This window comes from Etheostoma spectabile, chromosome 21 (genome assembly GCF_008692095.1).
Source record: "Etheostoma spectabile isolate EspeVRDwgs_2016 chromosome 21, UIUC_Espe_1.0, whole genome shotgun sequence".
Classification (NCBI taxonomy): Eukaryota; Metazoa; Chordata; class Actinopteri; order Perciformes; family Percidae; genus Etheostoma; species Etheostoma spectabile.
Window position 1 is genome coordinate 21,269,444 of NC_045753.1, and position 15,531 is coordinate 21,284,974.

The 15,531-nt window shown below is 41.4% G+C and overlaps 2 protein-coding genes across 8 annotated transcripts in view; one reads left to right on the forward strand and one right to left on the reverse strand.

The window, feature by feature from the left end:
• The window catches only part of LOC116670873 (myosin phosphatase Rho interacting protein), a 50,412-nt gene extending 36,981 nt beyond the window's left edge, over positions 1 to 13,431 (forward strand). For 5 of the 7 annotated variants that reach the window (XM_032501565.1, XM_032501568.1, XM_032501570.1 and 2 more), the window contains 13 exons: positions 644 to 753; positions 894 to 932; positions 1,969 to 2,752; positions 2,850 to 2,966; positions 3,881 to 7,624; positions 8,725 to 8,872; positions 8,967 to 9,072; positions 9,505 to 9,664; positions 9,752 to 9,859; positions 9,955 to 10,041; positions 10,157 to 10,319; positions 10,522 to 10,607; positions 12,029 to 13,431. In XM_032501565.1, coding sequence (XP_032357456.1) covers positions 644 to 753; positions 894 to 932; positions 1,969 to 2,752; positions 2,850 to 2,966; positions 3,881 to 7,624; positions 8,725 to 8,872; positions 8,967 to 9,072; positions 9,505 to 9,664; positions 9,752 to 9,859; positions 9,955 to 10,041; positions 10,157 to 10,319; positions 10,522 to 10,607; positions 12,029 to 12,100 — 5,724 coding nt within the window. In that variant the 3' untranslated portion in view covers positions 12,101 to 13,431. Of the gene's footprint in view, positions 1 to 643; positions 754 to 893; positions 933 to 1,968; positions 2,753 to 2,849; positions 2,967 to 3,880; positions 7,625 to 8,724; positions 8,873 to 8,966; positions 9,073 to 9,504; positions 9,665 to 9,751; positions 9,860 to 9,954; positions 10,042 to 10,156; positions 10,320 to 10,521; positions 10,608 to 10,874; positions 10,963 to 12,028 lie in introns of all 7 variants that reach the window. The other 2 variants (XR_004327147.1, XM_032501566.1) reach the window with 2 other exon arrangements.
• Positions 13,432 to 14,222: 791 nt separating this feature from the next.
• On the reverse strand, positions 14,223 to 14,797 carry LOC116670876 (slit homolog 2 protein-like). The gene has a single exon (XM_032501574.1). The coding sequence runs from the start codon at positions 14,637 to 14,639 to the stop codon at positions 14,259 to 14,261; it is 381 nt and encodes a 126-aa protein (XP_032357465.1). The 5' UTR covers positions 14,640 to 14,797; the 3' UTR covers positions 14,223 to 14,258.
• Between the last annotated feature and the right edge of the window lie 734 nt (positions 14,798 to 15,531).

Genomic DNA, 15,531 nt, shown 5'->3' on the forward strand with positions numbered 1-15,531 from the left:
TGTAAAACTTATTATTTTGTATAAAAAGGGAGCATCAATCAGAGAGAACAAAATCTAGTAAATCACCCCTAGCAGAAAGGTTTGTAAATTCTATTGCAAATAAAACAAACATTCTTGGTTACTTGTAGTCTAGATGGTGTACTGATAGCTGCAAAAATCTTTCAAAACATGAGCTTGGTTAATTTGATCAGAGTAGAGCAAAGGAGATGTTTTTCCTCATTTAAATTTTTTTAACCGTTTAGTCTGCTGTTGATATAACTGCCTTCTGAGTGGGATGCAGTTACCTGGCTTTGGAAAGAATGTAGATTGTAACTAAGAAGTTTAAAATTGCACTCAAAAATGTTAAAAATTATTCTGCACTACAATTATTTAAGAAGTTACTGAAGGAAATCTTAAGCCGTGAATATGAATTGTCTTCCCACCACCTCTTGTTATGGTCAGTGAAAGAAGAGGAAGAAATGAGTCTGTCCCCTGAAACAGCAAAAGGCTTGCATTGTCTAGGCAATTTAACTGCTGCCCAATCTTAATTCTATTTTAGACTTGCACAAGAGTGTGCTTTGTTTTTTCAGTGTCAAAAAGGTATTTTAATCCATGTTGTCACATCCCTGTCAGTCATTTAAATGAAATGCCTTTCTGTTTTCAGTGTAAGGAGGGAGTGTGCACCCTGTCAGCCATGACCTCTGGAATCCGTCGCAACTGGATTCAGGCCATTATGAAGAATGTGCGACCAACTATTGCCCCCGATGTCACCCGGTAAAAGAAGATTAACACTTCAACCACTGGCAGATACAACCGCTGCTTTTCGCACTTGTTTTATTTGAATCCTCTCTCTTCCTCACCCTCTTTACTTCTTTCTCTTCCTCCCTCAACGGGTATTTTCAACCTGCTTCCAGGAAAAACATCACTCTGAAACTATCCGTTCTGAAGCCCAGGTTGGAGTGCTTGTGTGTTGAATATCTTTCCCCTCCTCGAAACAGTGATGTAATTGCTCAGCAATGTCAGCACCGGCGTGTTCGTCGTCCCTCCCTATGTCGTGTGATTGTTGAGTAATGTCTCCCTGTCAGTTGTGGCACTATAGAGACACACGCTGCGATCACATCAACATACTAGAATTACCTACTTAACCCCCTGTTGCTCAACAGCAGAGAGTGATTTGAAGGGGTAGTGTATAACTGTCCACTCAAACTTTTTGAAATGATCCCAGAACAATAACAAAATCACAACTGTAGCACAGACGGAAAAAGCCTTGAGTGACGGAAAAGAGCTGTTAAATGAAGTTTTTATCATTTTTTTATTTTTCAAAACCACAGTTCACCTGAGGGTTTTTGTAAGTACCTAACCTTTTTGTGTTTTAAAAGATGAGTATTGCCACATGATGCTGTTTACACACTCCGACTGGCATTTAGTCATAAACTCTAAGGCAGCTCTCTTCAAGGCGAGAATGTGTGATATTTTTGGTATTTCTGCAAAGACGCCTCACAGACACCTCTTTCTCATTCTTGAGCACTGTGCCTTCTCATTTTCCCATTACTCATACTTCCTGAAACTTCCACACACATCTTGGTGGAAATAGATTATTCTGTCGGACACTTTTTTTTTTTTTTTTTTGGATACTTTGACCGTCAACAACATGCCAATCGCACACATTTTTCACCTTAAGCTACCACTGTATACAAATAGAAGCTAAAGGCAGGCGTCTGCCATCAGGCTTACCTCAGATTATCACTGTTAACGCCAAAGCTGCTTTCAGCTTAATGCAGTGTGCCATATAAGCATTTTGACTTTGATGCATTTCACTGATTATTTTGCTTTTAATGTGCTATTAAATGATGCTGCGCTGCCGCAAATGTATGCATTGTTGTTTGTCCAGCAAAGCTTCATGTAATAGTATTGTAGCTTGTGCGGATATAAATGTAAAGATTGATCGTGTTATCTTACATTTCCTTTTTTGTGTTGTTGTCCATTCAGATCCTTCCCTGTGGAGAAGACAAAGGCCAACGTGATGTTGGAGCCTTGTCCACAAGCCACCCCTGAGCCAAGATCCAGTCCTGTGACTCCCAAGTCTGATGTTCAAAGACAGCTAGCTTGCAACAATGCCTCTGCTCCTCCCTCTGAGCCCCTTAAAAGCCGAGTTCGTGAGCGCAGGCGAGAGGGCCGCTCCAAGACTTTTGACTGGTCTGAGTTCAAAATGGAACAGATCGAAAAGCCTGCAAAGGAACGAGCAGACACAGTCGACCTCAGCTCATCATGTTCCACAACATCCTCATATTGCTCTCCCTCCTCTTCCCCTTCCTCTATAGCGTCCTCTCCAGTCTCTACATCCTCCATCCAAACCTCTTCCGTTTCAGGTGCTCGGCCACCTTCTATGACCGTAGAAGCAGAAAAGGAGAGTGTTGTGAGGGGTGAGAGTGTCCCTCTACATAGCACAACCAGTGCAACCCACATGCCAAATACTGTCACTGTTACCATGATCTCCATGCTAAACACTACATCACCGGTACAGCCATCGATACCTGAATGCCTAGAGCAAGGAAAGATGGAAGTAGATCACCCTACGGCCATGCGTCCTGCCAGTGAAGATAAGGACAGCAGAACGTCAGGTGTCCGAGAAGAGATTGAGCAACGATGGCATCAGGTGGAGACAACACCGTTAAGAGAAGAGAAACAAGTGCCCATCAACACAGCTTCAGGAAACTCTGGTTACTCTGACAGATTGCCTGCACATGAGCTTGCTGCGCTGCTAGACAAAGAGGTGTGTTTCCTCAGTGCATTCATATACATACAAAATCATAGTATGGGAGCATCTTGTGCCATTCATTCATTATTTCGTCTTTACTGTTTTTGTTCAGTTGGGACAGAAGCAGCAGGAGCTGGACCGACTACAGAAGCAAAACAACGTTTTAAAAGAGCAGTTGGAAGATGCTCTAGGTAGAGAACAAAGTGCCAGAGCTGGCTATGTGCTACAGGTACTTCACTCACCATTCATCATGCAGGATTTGTATGCGTTTTAAAATAGACAACATGTACGAATCGCATTCCAACATGAAAGAAATATTAAGCATAAAAATGTTTATAATGGTTTTAAGGTTTTCAAGATAGTTTAAATATATTTGTCAGATGCAGTGCAGTAAGTGTTATTCTCTTATTGTGGAGATTGCATTTCTGTTATACAGTCTACTTGCTCATGGTAGATCCAATTTACTCTGCGTGTCTACTATAACTTGTATACAATTCTACTAACAGGTGTGGGTGTTTATTCTCTGAAACTGATACGCATGGTTGTGGTGTTCTTAGCATGAGTTTTCACTAACTGTTTTTGCGGAGTTGCACATCTCCTGGGAAAATAGTCTATTTGATCTGATATGCCCAAGGTAAGAAACTTGAAGCCTTGCACTGTGCTTTTTCTCTCTGCTCATCTGTGCTTTGTCAGTGTGTGCGCTTTTCAAACTTGATTTCTGCATGCTTTTCAGTGTTTCAGATTTGCTTCCTTTAACTAATTGCTTTTTTAAATTGTGCCGTTTTCACAACCAGAATGGGTTTTTATTTTGTTTTGCATCATAGTTACGTTGTAAAAGTGAATTAATTGTTTATATTTTTTAAATCACTATTGACCCACCCTAGTTTTGTTTTTTTTCTTGGTGAGGGGGTGTTCATTTACACTTTTCAGTTTTCAAGTCACCTCTGAAAAAGCACAGTGGACGCTTCGGGGGGGGGGGGGGGGGGGGGGGGGGGGGGGGGGGAACTTAGCAAAAGAGAGATTGAAATCAAGAAAGGAAAAAAACTTATTTTCCTAATTAACCCCTGAGATGTGGTACTCCGTTTATGGAAGAGGAAGTAGAGTGATGTCAATAATTAAACTGTCTCATCAATCTTTTTTAAGAGTGCAACAGCCTCTTCCTCCACGGTGCCATGTCAACGCCTGCACAAGCTTAATGAAGATTTGCAGGGTGAGTTGGAGACCCAAAAGCGCAAGCAGGACCTTGCTCAGCAGCAGATTCGGACACTAAAAAGAAGCTACACAGAGGCCCAGCATGCTGTAGACCACCATGAGTCTGGTATTCAGGCTCTTCAAGCCAAACTAGCATCTGCAATGGCTGAAATCTTGGCCAGTGAACAGGCTGTGGCCAGAATGCGGAATGAGCTCAAGCTTGAGCAGCAGCGTTCAAAGGAACAAGAAGAGGAATATAGTCATGGTGAGGCCACCCTACGGGCCCAGCTTAAGGACAGTGAAGAAAGACTCCGTGAAGTAGAAGCCAGCCTCTTGGAGAGAAGCCAGGCCCTTAGGCACCTGGAGCGCCAGCAGGCCCTGCAACGAGACCACACAAGAGAAATACAGAGGCTGCAGGAGATGCTGCAAGAGGTGACCGCTCGGCAAAGTGCTACTGAAAAGGGTCATGCCCTGAAAGAGGAGCGCCTGAGGAAGGAGCAGCATAGCATGCAAGATAGTCATGAGAGGGAAAGACAGAATTTTTGTAGAAGATTAGCTGAGGCTGAAACTGCACAGAACGAGATGGAGAACAGACTGCTGGAGGCTAAGCAGCAGGTGGAGGCCCTGTTAAGAGGGAGACAGGCCTCTGGAGGAAAGGAATGCAGGGAGGAAATACTGAAGTTACAAGAGGAGCTGACCCAGAAGACCGACATGGTAGAGTCACTAAGGGAGAGTGTGCGTAGGCTAGAAGAAGAGAAAAAACATCTCACTTGCCGCTGTCAGGAGCTTCTTAACCAGATTGCAGAAGCAGACCGTGAGGTGAATAAGCTCCGCAATCGTCTGGAAACGGAAGAGGCTGATTACTACACCCTGGAGCACTCATATGAGAGGGCGACCCAAGAGTTTCAGAAAATGAGCCGGTTCCTTGGAGAGAAAGAGGAAGAGATCCGACATACCAAGGAGATGTATGAGAGGCTAGTGGAACGCAAGGAAGAGGACTTGAAAGAGGCCCTTGTTAAAATGGCTGCACTTGGCAACAGCTTGGAGGAAACCGAACAAAAGTTGCAAGCTAAGGAGGAGCTTCTTTGTCAAATGAGTCAAAGCATTTTAGATAAGGCTGAGCCCTGTAGTGCTGAAAAGGATCTGCAAGCTAAGCTTGTGGTTGCAGAGGACCGCATAGCGGAGCTAGAGCAGCATCTCAATGCCCTGCAGCTGGGCTATGCTGACCTACGCATGGAAAGGCAGCAAATCCCAGACCAGAGCAAGAAGGCCAGGCTTAAAACATCAGCCTCCTTATCAGCAAACGCGGAACTCTTACTTTCGTTTGACAATACATCCAACACAGCCAACTCCCCAGATGATAAGGAGTCTCAAGCTAAGAGACCAAGGATACGTTTTTCCAGTATTCATTGCCAAAAATACATAAATCTAGAGGGCCTGGACACAAGCCATGTGAACACTGCCTTTTCAGACCCAAGACAAACTGTGAACCAGGATGTAGATGAAGACCTCCATCTAAGTGAAGGAAACATTTCCTCGGATATTCCTTTCTCTCACAGTAGTGACCCAGAGAAGTTTATCGCCATCGTACATGCTCTAGAGACTAAACTGCTAGCCACAGAGGATAAACTAAGACACCTCACACAGAATCTAGAAGAGCAACGATCCATCCAAGCAGAAGACATGTCCAAGATTGATCTGAAGATGACTGAAACAAAGCCTAACCCTAATAAGGATATCAGTTGTGGAAGTGGGATACAGAGTAGTGCTGCCAATAAGCATTATGCCAAGGCTCTGGTGTGTGTGGAAAATAGTCGAGAGAAAGTCAGAACTATTCTCAGTGGCTCTCATGATACCACTGGTTCACAGCTGCACTCATTGTCAGAGATAGAGAATGATTTGTTCAATGCATCACTGTACATCCGACAAGGACAAAAGACGTTGGAAGAACAATCACCAGTTGTCCACCAAAATCAAATCCCAGAGACTCTAGATAAAGAAGCCTTGCATCTCTTTGCTAAAACATTATCGTTTGAAGCAATTGTTTTGAACAAAATGGCTTTGTTGATACAGACTTCAAAGTCTGACCTCCTACAATCCCTTGCAGAGATATGGGAAGACATGGAGAACTTTAAAGGGGGTGACAAAGATTGCTTGGCTATAGTTTACGCTGATGTCTTAACCAGGAAGTTGATGTTAGAAAGTGCATTCTGGACAGACTTGGAGAAAGCTGAGACGGATGTAGCTGAATCCAAAGAGGGCAGCGTTTCAGCTGATGTAGATGTTGATGCCACAGTTATATTTAACACCTTTGTTAAAGCAGAGCTGGCCTACTCTATTCAAAACCTTAAACTTTGCTATGAGGAAAAATTCAAAGTACTGAAAAGGGAGTTGACTGACGCACACGATAACCTGCATCAAAGGGAAATGGCTCTGAAAGCAATTATTGAAGCTTCCAAAAGGCCTGATTTGAAAAATGTAATAAAAGAAGTCAAAAATAACTTTGGGTTTAGTAAAAAAAAGTTAGCTGACATTCGCCCCCCTGAACTTGCTCCCTACATGGAGCAGATTGAAATGGAAGAGGCTAGAGGCTTGGCTGAGGAAATCATTGACAGACATTTGCCTGGAGAAATGCCCTCTTGTGGGGTTGACTCTATAGAATCGCTGCAAAATGCACATGACAACCTGGCTAATGAGCTTCAAAGACAAGCATTAATCCTCCATAAGTATGCCCAAGAGATAGAAAGTGGTGGAAACCACCCTGGACTGGCTAAAATGATCCATGCTCTTTTTGGCCACCAAACTTCACATCATTTCACAAGTACCTCTCTCTGTATGCGCGAAGCCCTAATCCAAGCTCAAGTGGCTTATGTGGCATGCAGGTTACGGGCCATGCACGAACAAGACTTGGGCTGGTGTAAACAGACGGGTCAGAACATGGATGATCTCGTCCAGCAGCACGCCCGCAATGTCAGCGCAATCCAAGAGAAATATGAAGCATCCTTACAGGATGAGCACCTCAACTTCACACAAACCGTTTCCACTCTCCAGAAGGAGAACCATACACTGAAGAGTGAGATCAGTAAGCGTGTGAACCAGCTATCCCAGCAGCAGGAGCAACTGGCTCTCCTGGAGGAGCGTTTTCAGAGGGAGACAGAAGCGCTGAAGCAGAGGCACAAGCAAGAGCTAAGCCACGCAGAGAAAGGACGCGTCTCAACTGATCTGGCCCTCATGGAAACGACAGCTGACAGTCAACAAAAGCTAGAAGTTTTGCTGGTGGACATGGACACCATGGAGGAGCGCCACGAGGGTCATGTGAGGAAATTGGAGGAGCAGTTTGAGCAGCGGATCTGTGAGCTCCAGCATATCCACAAACAGGAGATTAAAAAGTTACATTCTGAGTATATGGAAAACATTCAGTGTATCCAAAAGCACCAACAGGATGAAAAAGGTCCTGGGGTTTCCGACTCGCCTCCTTATGATGAGGTTGCCACACCAATGGAAGAGGAGGAGCAGGGGAAGGGGGAAGATGCACTAATCATGTCAGAGATGGACTCTATGGTGGTCCTGAAGGACCGCATCCAGGAGCTGGAGGCTCAGATGAGCACCATGAAGGACGAACTGGAGAGCAAGCACCTAGAAGGAGATGTGGCCAGCCTGAGACAGAAATACCAGAGAGACTTTGAAAGTCTTAAGGTTTTTGCTGTTTCTTTTTACCTAAGTGATTTATTTTTAATAAATGAGAGTACTAGATAAATAGTTAGGTAGTTAAATAACCTGCTTTTGTTCATTGGTCTACTACTATGCACAGAGGGTTTGGAGTTGGGAAATGACGTGATCATTATTTGAGATTATTTCTAAATTTTTGAAACTTGGAAAATAAATGACATAAGTTTGCTTGCATCCCTACAGCTCTGCTACTGTAGCAGCGTAGTTCTAGGGATGGCAAGGTCAATTGGTTTATCCACTATTTTGATTCTGAAATATTTCCACAACTACCGGGTGATTCCCGTCTGTCCCAATTCCCAACTTTTGATTTGCAGCCAATTGTGATTCAAATGGACCATCATTATCAGATATAGCCATATCTACTAGACGAATTGGCACAAAATTTGGCCCAGAGATCATACCTCCCAGAATTATCCTCTAGTCTTCTTCACTATTGGATGGATTGCTATGGCATTTGGTACAGACATTAATGTTCCCCACAGAGTGAATTGTATGGCTTTGGTGACTTTTTATCTGAACTTTTTTATTTAATTTATCTATACTTCATTTTATGACTAAATATCTGCAAAAATTCTGCGAATACTCAGAGCAAACACAAGATCAAAAGTTAATCAGAAATTATAAAATCGATATAGTACAAAAAAATTGCTGTTCCTGTGGATCAGGATGGGTCATCCCTCGTAGCTTAACATAATAAAGCAAAGCTATCAGTTGCTGGTTGTCACCACTTAAGGTCATCTTGACAGTTAAGTGTAAAATGCTTTGCTTTCCACCAATGTTGCTTCTTCATTGGGGCATCAATAGACGCACCATTTCCCACATTCAATAATAGGAGGTGCAGTCCATTGAATTTTACTGCTTTATCTCGCTCTCTACTAACATAGCTGGGCTTAAAATCATAACGCTTGCATGTCTTCTATCACTGATTTTGCATGACACATCATGTAGCCTAGTGAGCTACTAATAGATATTGCATTGAATCTATAGTCACTAATTAGAACATACTGTAGGTGGTAGGTGCAAAATTAATTTCGTGATAACAGATTGTTGATCCTTTCTTTCCCTAGGCCACGTGTGAACGTGGCTTTGCAGCAATGGAAGACACACACCAGAAGCTAATACATGACCTCCAGAGGCAACATCAGAGGGAGATTTCCAAACTTATGGAAGAGCGAGAGAGACTCTTGGCTGAGGAGACTGCTGCCACAATTGCTGGTAAAGACAATTGTAATTCCACCCATAAATGCTATACTTGATACAAGGCCGACATACAGTTATGAAATGTGTGTGGGATCTATCTTACATGTAGCTATTGAAGCGATGAAGAATGCCCACAAGGAGGAGCTGGAGAAGACCCATCGTTCCCAACTGAGTGGAGTGAACTCGGATATCGATGAACTTCGCTTACAATATGAGTATGTGTTTTTTTTTTTTACAAAAACATCAAAGATTTAAAAACTTTGAGGATGGTAAGCACGTCATTTCGTGTAAAACAGCTTACATGTTCCATTGACTTTTTCAAAAAATGCTGAAGATTGAAGCATGCAATCAAACCTTGAAAACACTATTTTGGTTTTAACTATGAGTGCTGTGGTTGGAAACGTGTGGCACTTAAAAGTATGACTTAGGTAGACAGCCAGATAATCTATATAGTTTAACTCCGTGTTGCAGTAATAACAGGTGTAGGTACTTGGTCTTGTCAGATTGTCTATGGCTGATAAACTGGAGCTACTTTTCAAAAGACTTTTGGGAATATCACATCATGAAAGGATCCACTCACTGCTAGGCTGGTTTGGTAAACACCAGATGAGAATCCCTGTTGATATTGTGATGATCTGACTGTCCAGGGAGGAGCTGCAGTCCATCCACAGAGAACTGGAGGTGTTGTCAGAGCAATACTCTCAGAAATGTCTGGAGAACGCTCACCTGGCCCAGGCACTGGAGGCCGAGAGGCAGGCCCTCCGCCAGTGTCAGAGAGAGAACCAGGAGCTAAACGCTCACAACCAGGTTAGAATGCACATACTGTACATGCACATGTACGTACAAGAACTTCCCTGTCCACAGGTTAAAACATAACGGTATTCTGTCCAACAGGAATTAAATAACCGACTGACTACAGAGATCACACGGATGCGCTCCTGTTTCAGTGGTGAAACAGCGCTGTCACCACTTACCCAGGGCAAAGATGTGTATGAATTGGAGGTGTGTAACAACACACACACACACACACACACACACACACACACACACACACACTTTTATCCTAAATCTTACGCGTGTTTCTCTGCATGTGGTAGGTGTTGCTACGAATTAAGGAGTCTGAGATCCAGTATCTTAAACAAGAAATCCACTCATTGAAAGATGAACTGCAGTCTGCTTTAAGGGTGAGCAAAACCAATCTGTATGTATTGCAAACAATTTATTGAAGCTATGGACCATTATTTCTTCAAAACATTTGCAAAAAACTCTGAGGCAGAATAATTGATTTAAATTCAACAGGACAAGAAATATGCCACAGACAAATATAAGGACATCTATACAGAGCTCAGCATTGTGAAAGCAAAGGCGGACTGCGACATCTGCAAATTGAAGGAGAAGCTGCTCATTGCCACAGAAGCTTTAGGCGAGAGGACTGTCGATGGAACGGTCACATCTGGATACGGTAAATAGAAAATGCATACATCTCCAAAGTTTTGGAAGTACTGAAGCCAGTCTGCACTAAAACACTGTAATGAAAACCCGTTTTCATTACGGGTTAATTACATATTAAATTCATATCGCTTGTTAGTTAACTTTACTAATAATAAACCAAACTATTATGCTACTTTAGGTAAATGATAATAAAGGCTTCATTGTGTTTTTAGATATCATGAAATCAAAAAGTAATCCTGATTTCCTGAAAAAGGAACGCTCAACAACCTCCAAGCAATCAAGAGGCATAAGGTCAAAGGTGAGTGTCAAGTTTAATAAAATAGTTTTCTTCCTAATTACAGATATTTTGTCTCAATTCAAACATATGGAGTAAAAGCTAAGCACTCTAAAGCTACCATTTCAGGTTGCTGTGTGATTTGATGTTAACGCTTTTGATATGCAGACTTTATCGCTGTTAATCGTTGCAACCTTAGCCACCACAGAAATGTGTACAGTTGCCTGGTCAGTTTTTTGCTGAAAGTCTATTGTCCTGTAAGTTTGTCATCTGTCTTGTTTTGTCTGTCAGTCTGTCACTGAACAGGTCTCATGGGATAGCTGACACTCCCATTGTGGGGTGATTTCCCCCCCCCCCAACCCCCGCCCCAAGATGTGCTGTAGGTATAGCATGATGTAGTGCAAAGAATGCCCTTACTGCCCTTGCATGAGCCCCCCTCCCCCCAAACTGCACCACCAAAGCTGATTGTACTGTCCACCCCTCAGTTGGATATCACAAGCATGAGCATTAGCAGTTCTCAGAAGCAAAGGTCTGCAAACTTTGTCCTAAAGCTTTTCCGGTTACATCTTCTTCCATGCCTTTGTCACCTTTTAAATAAATATACTTATTTACGTTTTTTGATGAGCGTTGGATATGAAAATTGATGCCACTCTCACATCTGTACAGGAAAGATAAAGCTACAGCCGCTTAATTTAGCATAGCAACAAAACAGCTGTAGCTAGGCTGGGTTGAAAAAGGCTAGGTTGAAAAATCTGCCTACCAGCCCCTCTTAGGCTCACCAATAACACTTTTATATCTCATTCTCTTTGATTGGTATATAAGCTAAAGTGTAAAAAACAGAAACTGTGGTTTTACAGGAGGTTGAACAAAGTGTTAATTAGTGAGCTTTAGAGCTGCAGGCTGACAGAATTCTTTTCTTTGGAAAGAGCCTGGTTACCTGTTTCTTTAACAATATAACACCTAATGATACAGTGTTCATATTTAATATTTAACAATGTCACCTGGTTATTGCCCCCCCCAAAAAAATTTTTTACAGTAAGCTGACAGGCAGAACTGAATGTTGTTTGGGTCTCCAATACTAGCTTGTTAATATCAGTGTTGCTCACGAACCAATGAACTATCTCAGATCATTATATAGAGAAATGAGTGCTCTTCAATATTCAACATTGTTGTAAAACTTTTTTGAAATTGTTTTTGAGTTTTGAATGTAGTTTGTGTGGACCAGTAGACATGCTTATAAATGTGGCATGGCCATATTCTAGTTTAACAAACCCTTTACTTTAGATTTCACATGGAGATTAAAATCTGTCGTCCAGAGCAGAAAAATGTCTTAGATTGAACCGGTTTTGTGATGCTCTGTGTTTTTGTTTTTCTAACACTCTGCTCTTTATGCACCCTTATCGTCTATTAACAAGTCATGACTTCCTATTTTCTTTCATTGGCAGAGCCTGAAAGAGGGACTAACTGTGCAGGAGCGTATGAAGCTTTTTGAGGCAAAGGATTCCAAAAAGATTTGATGAATATCAAGAATCTGAAGTTTTGTTTCTCTTTCCTGACCTTGGCTTTTGGTCAGATTGCTACGGCCGTGCCAGCATCAGCTGAAGACTCTTATAGGAAAGGGGGGGGGGGGTGGGGATCTATCAAGGTTAATTCAAAACCTGGACCTGCTGCTTCCATGCAAGGTGTCATATTTTTTTGATTTTTGTCTTTTAATTAATGAAAACAAGTTCTACTGAATAAATCCTGTGTAGGGTTTATTATAAAAAAATCAATAGATGTATAATCTGTCCAACATGGAGATGTGTCAAATAAGCTTTGAGAGGGATACAAGACAACATTTTTATTGATCCTCCAAAATGCCAAAACAGACAGCAATACACAGTATGAATAATATATATTTCCCAATATGAATTAAGTATCTGCTGTATTTTATTATTGTTACAGTTTCTATATCATAATTTTTAATGTTTTTAATGTTGCACCAGTTCTGTTGTACATAACTGCTGGATATATGTGTTGGAGTATGGTTTGCTATTGAGTGTTGGGGCATCTGCTGTACTAGAACTATGGTTTGATTGACAGTGGAGAACAATGTGACGCTTAACGTGCTTATGTATGAGAGAGTTTTAAAATGGCGTGTCTGTGTGTGAAGGGGGAAACGGGGGGGGATTGCACTTAACACATGACTACTTGGAGGAAGCTTTTTTTTTTTTTTTTTTTTAATTTGTCTCAAATTGGTGTAGTGACTTTAATTCAATTATTGCAGTGCAACCAAACATCCTGACTTGTGTCAATATTAGTGAACAACCAGGACTTGTTAGTGATACTGGATTTTTTTTTAAACTTGGAGTTGTGTTTGCTCAGTTTTTACTTTGGTGTGAGAATATCGTCTCGGAAATACCGGAATTATTTAGGACTTTGCATGCCTGTACAGTATCACATTGAATTGCAGAATGATCATGTTGCCTCATCTTCCTACTTTATGCTTCAGTGTGGAACTCTTAACACTAATAAGCTTTGCTTTGCAAGTCCTACTGTTTAGGTGTTGAGAGTTTAATGTTTTACTGTAAGCGGCAGTCTTGAAGCACTTGGCCCAATTCCCGACCTCTCACTGAAATCTAGTCGTGCCTCAACTGAGTGAAGAATATAACTATCCATGAAACCTGTGCAGCTATGGATACACACTGTCTAGTATTCAAACCACGCCTTGTACATATATATGCCACACGGAAGACTTCTGTGTTTTGTTTTAAACTTATACTTGCTCACTAGCTCTATATGAAATATATATGAATATTTTTTATTTTAATTTGAATGTATGATGTCAAATAAATGAAGTGTTTGGAAATATTGGAGTAGTATTTTGTTTTTGTCATGTGTTGGTGATCTGTGTTGTCCTAAAACAATGGAAGTCCACATTATGAAGGACCAATTAAGTGTAAGTGAATGTGGTTAATTCTTTTCTTTCTATTGGAGGCTCCTTAATAACCAAAGTTAGAGACTGGTGATGGTTGTAACACTTTTTGCCTCCGCCCCCATATTACTTCCTGATCATTTGTTTTAGTGCTCGTAAAATTTGTACCCTTAAGGTTTCCAACATCTACCACTTTATCACAGAATTAGTTGATGTCAAATACAATTAGAGTTCCATTGTTAAAACCTGCCACGCTATCGGTTAAGTTGTAACAAGGAGAACAAAGAATTAAAAAGGTATGATACTACACCCCAACATCACCAAATGCTTAAAAAAAGAACCAACTACTGGATTTTAAATCACTTCAAGAATGAATTATCAACATTTTTAAAACCTTAAATGAACTATATTTCTCTATATATCTATATGCATAGGTGTCATTAGGGCCTTGTAACATTTTTTTTTTAAGTGCTCATATGCTTTTTGTCCTTTTCCCCTTTCCTTTATTGTGTTCTATATCTTTTTTGTGCACATTATAGGTTTACAAAGTGAGTCCCCCCCCAAAGGGACTTACCATCTCCAACAGAAAACACTGTTCACAAACTGCTCCAAACTGCTCTATTGTAGTCCAGCCTTTCCTTCTGTGACGAACGTGCGTCACTTTGCAACACGGTCGCTTGTAGCGTAGTATTGTATGCATGCTAGCGTAGCATGCATAGCACGTTTAATTTCTGGATGTTGTGTGTGAAAAGATTGAGCCGTCAAAGAGTGGACGATCCACCAGAGTCTCTACAGCTGAAAACCTTAAGCATGTTCAGGGACAGATCGACTGCTTGAATCGCTGGGAGGGAGTTAAAGATACCCGGAGATATTGTTGCAAGTGCGTTGTGGATCAGAAGTAGAGTTTGTAGCCGGGTAAGCCCATCAAAGGCATTGTAGAGAATGTGTGAGATGTTGTTGCAGGTGAGGTTGAGCCATACCAGGCCACTCAGGCCTCTGAATTCTCCTCCTTTTAGAGAGACCAGCTTGTTCTGGCTCAGGTCCAGGCGTTTGAGCCCAAGCATCTGACTGAATGATCCAGGTGGGATGACTCTGATCTTGTACTTGGACAGGTTGATCGTTGTTATGTTTTCTGGGATCATGCTAACGACATCAGAGAGGTTAGCGATGTTCTGGTTGAAGCATCACATGACGTCTGTTTTGGGGAAGTTCTGAGAGCAGCCTTTAAGCCAAAACCCCAGCAGGCCGAGGTGTTAAGCAGAAGAAGGAGCAGGGGAGTTCGCTCCATCTTTACTTGACAGTTCCTTTTGCAAAGAGGTGAGACAAAAGAAATCTAAAATGATGTTCAGATAGAGAAGCAAACAGGAAAGTTAAAAGATAGCTGGTGGCGGGGTGGTGAAAAGTCGAACTTACAGTATGTCATATCCTTCATTTCCTCCACTAGCTAGTCTCTGAATGTGTCAGTCTGGCTTGAAGTACTGAACAGCCAGCACACAGTGGGTTTTTAGAGCTTTTACCTGATAACAGCGGACTGTGGCCTAATCCAATGCTATGAGAGCAGTGAGAGAGTGAAATAAAACGGTGAGCGCTGTGGATAGAGAGGAAGAATTTGCTATAAAGCTCTGTAAATGTGTGGAGAACCTCAGATTCAGGTGATGATTGTAAAACTATAAGATCAAATTCTCTCTTTTCTGCAGTTATTTTTGTTTTGAATTAAAAAGACGTTTTAATTTCAAGCACGGTTTGATTAAACTACATTACAACAGTATTACATTTTAAATAACATCCACTTATACACACTGCTTCAATCATATTTTAGCTGCATGAGGAACCTGAGTTGCAGTGAATGGTCAATAAAACAACAAAGAAAATTGCCTGGCTTTGTAACCATCGTCATATTTCCCCCTATTTTTCTGGCCTTAGTAATTGTAAAAATGAAGAAAAGAAATCACATTTTACCATATTAAATTAATCTTATGCCTTTTACATAGCTAAATTTAAAATATATTTGTGTATATTTTTTACTTACTTAAA

What these genes read in the sequence shown, in the direction of transcription:
- LOC116670876 (XM_032501574.1), bottom strand. Translation starts at nt 14,639, where the DNA reads ATGATCCCAGAAAACATAACAACGATCAACCTGTCCAAGTACAAGATC.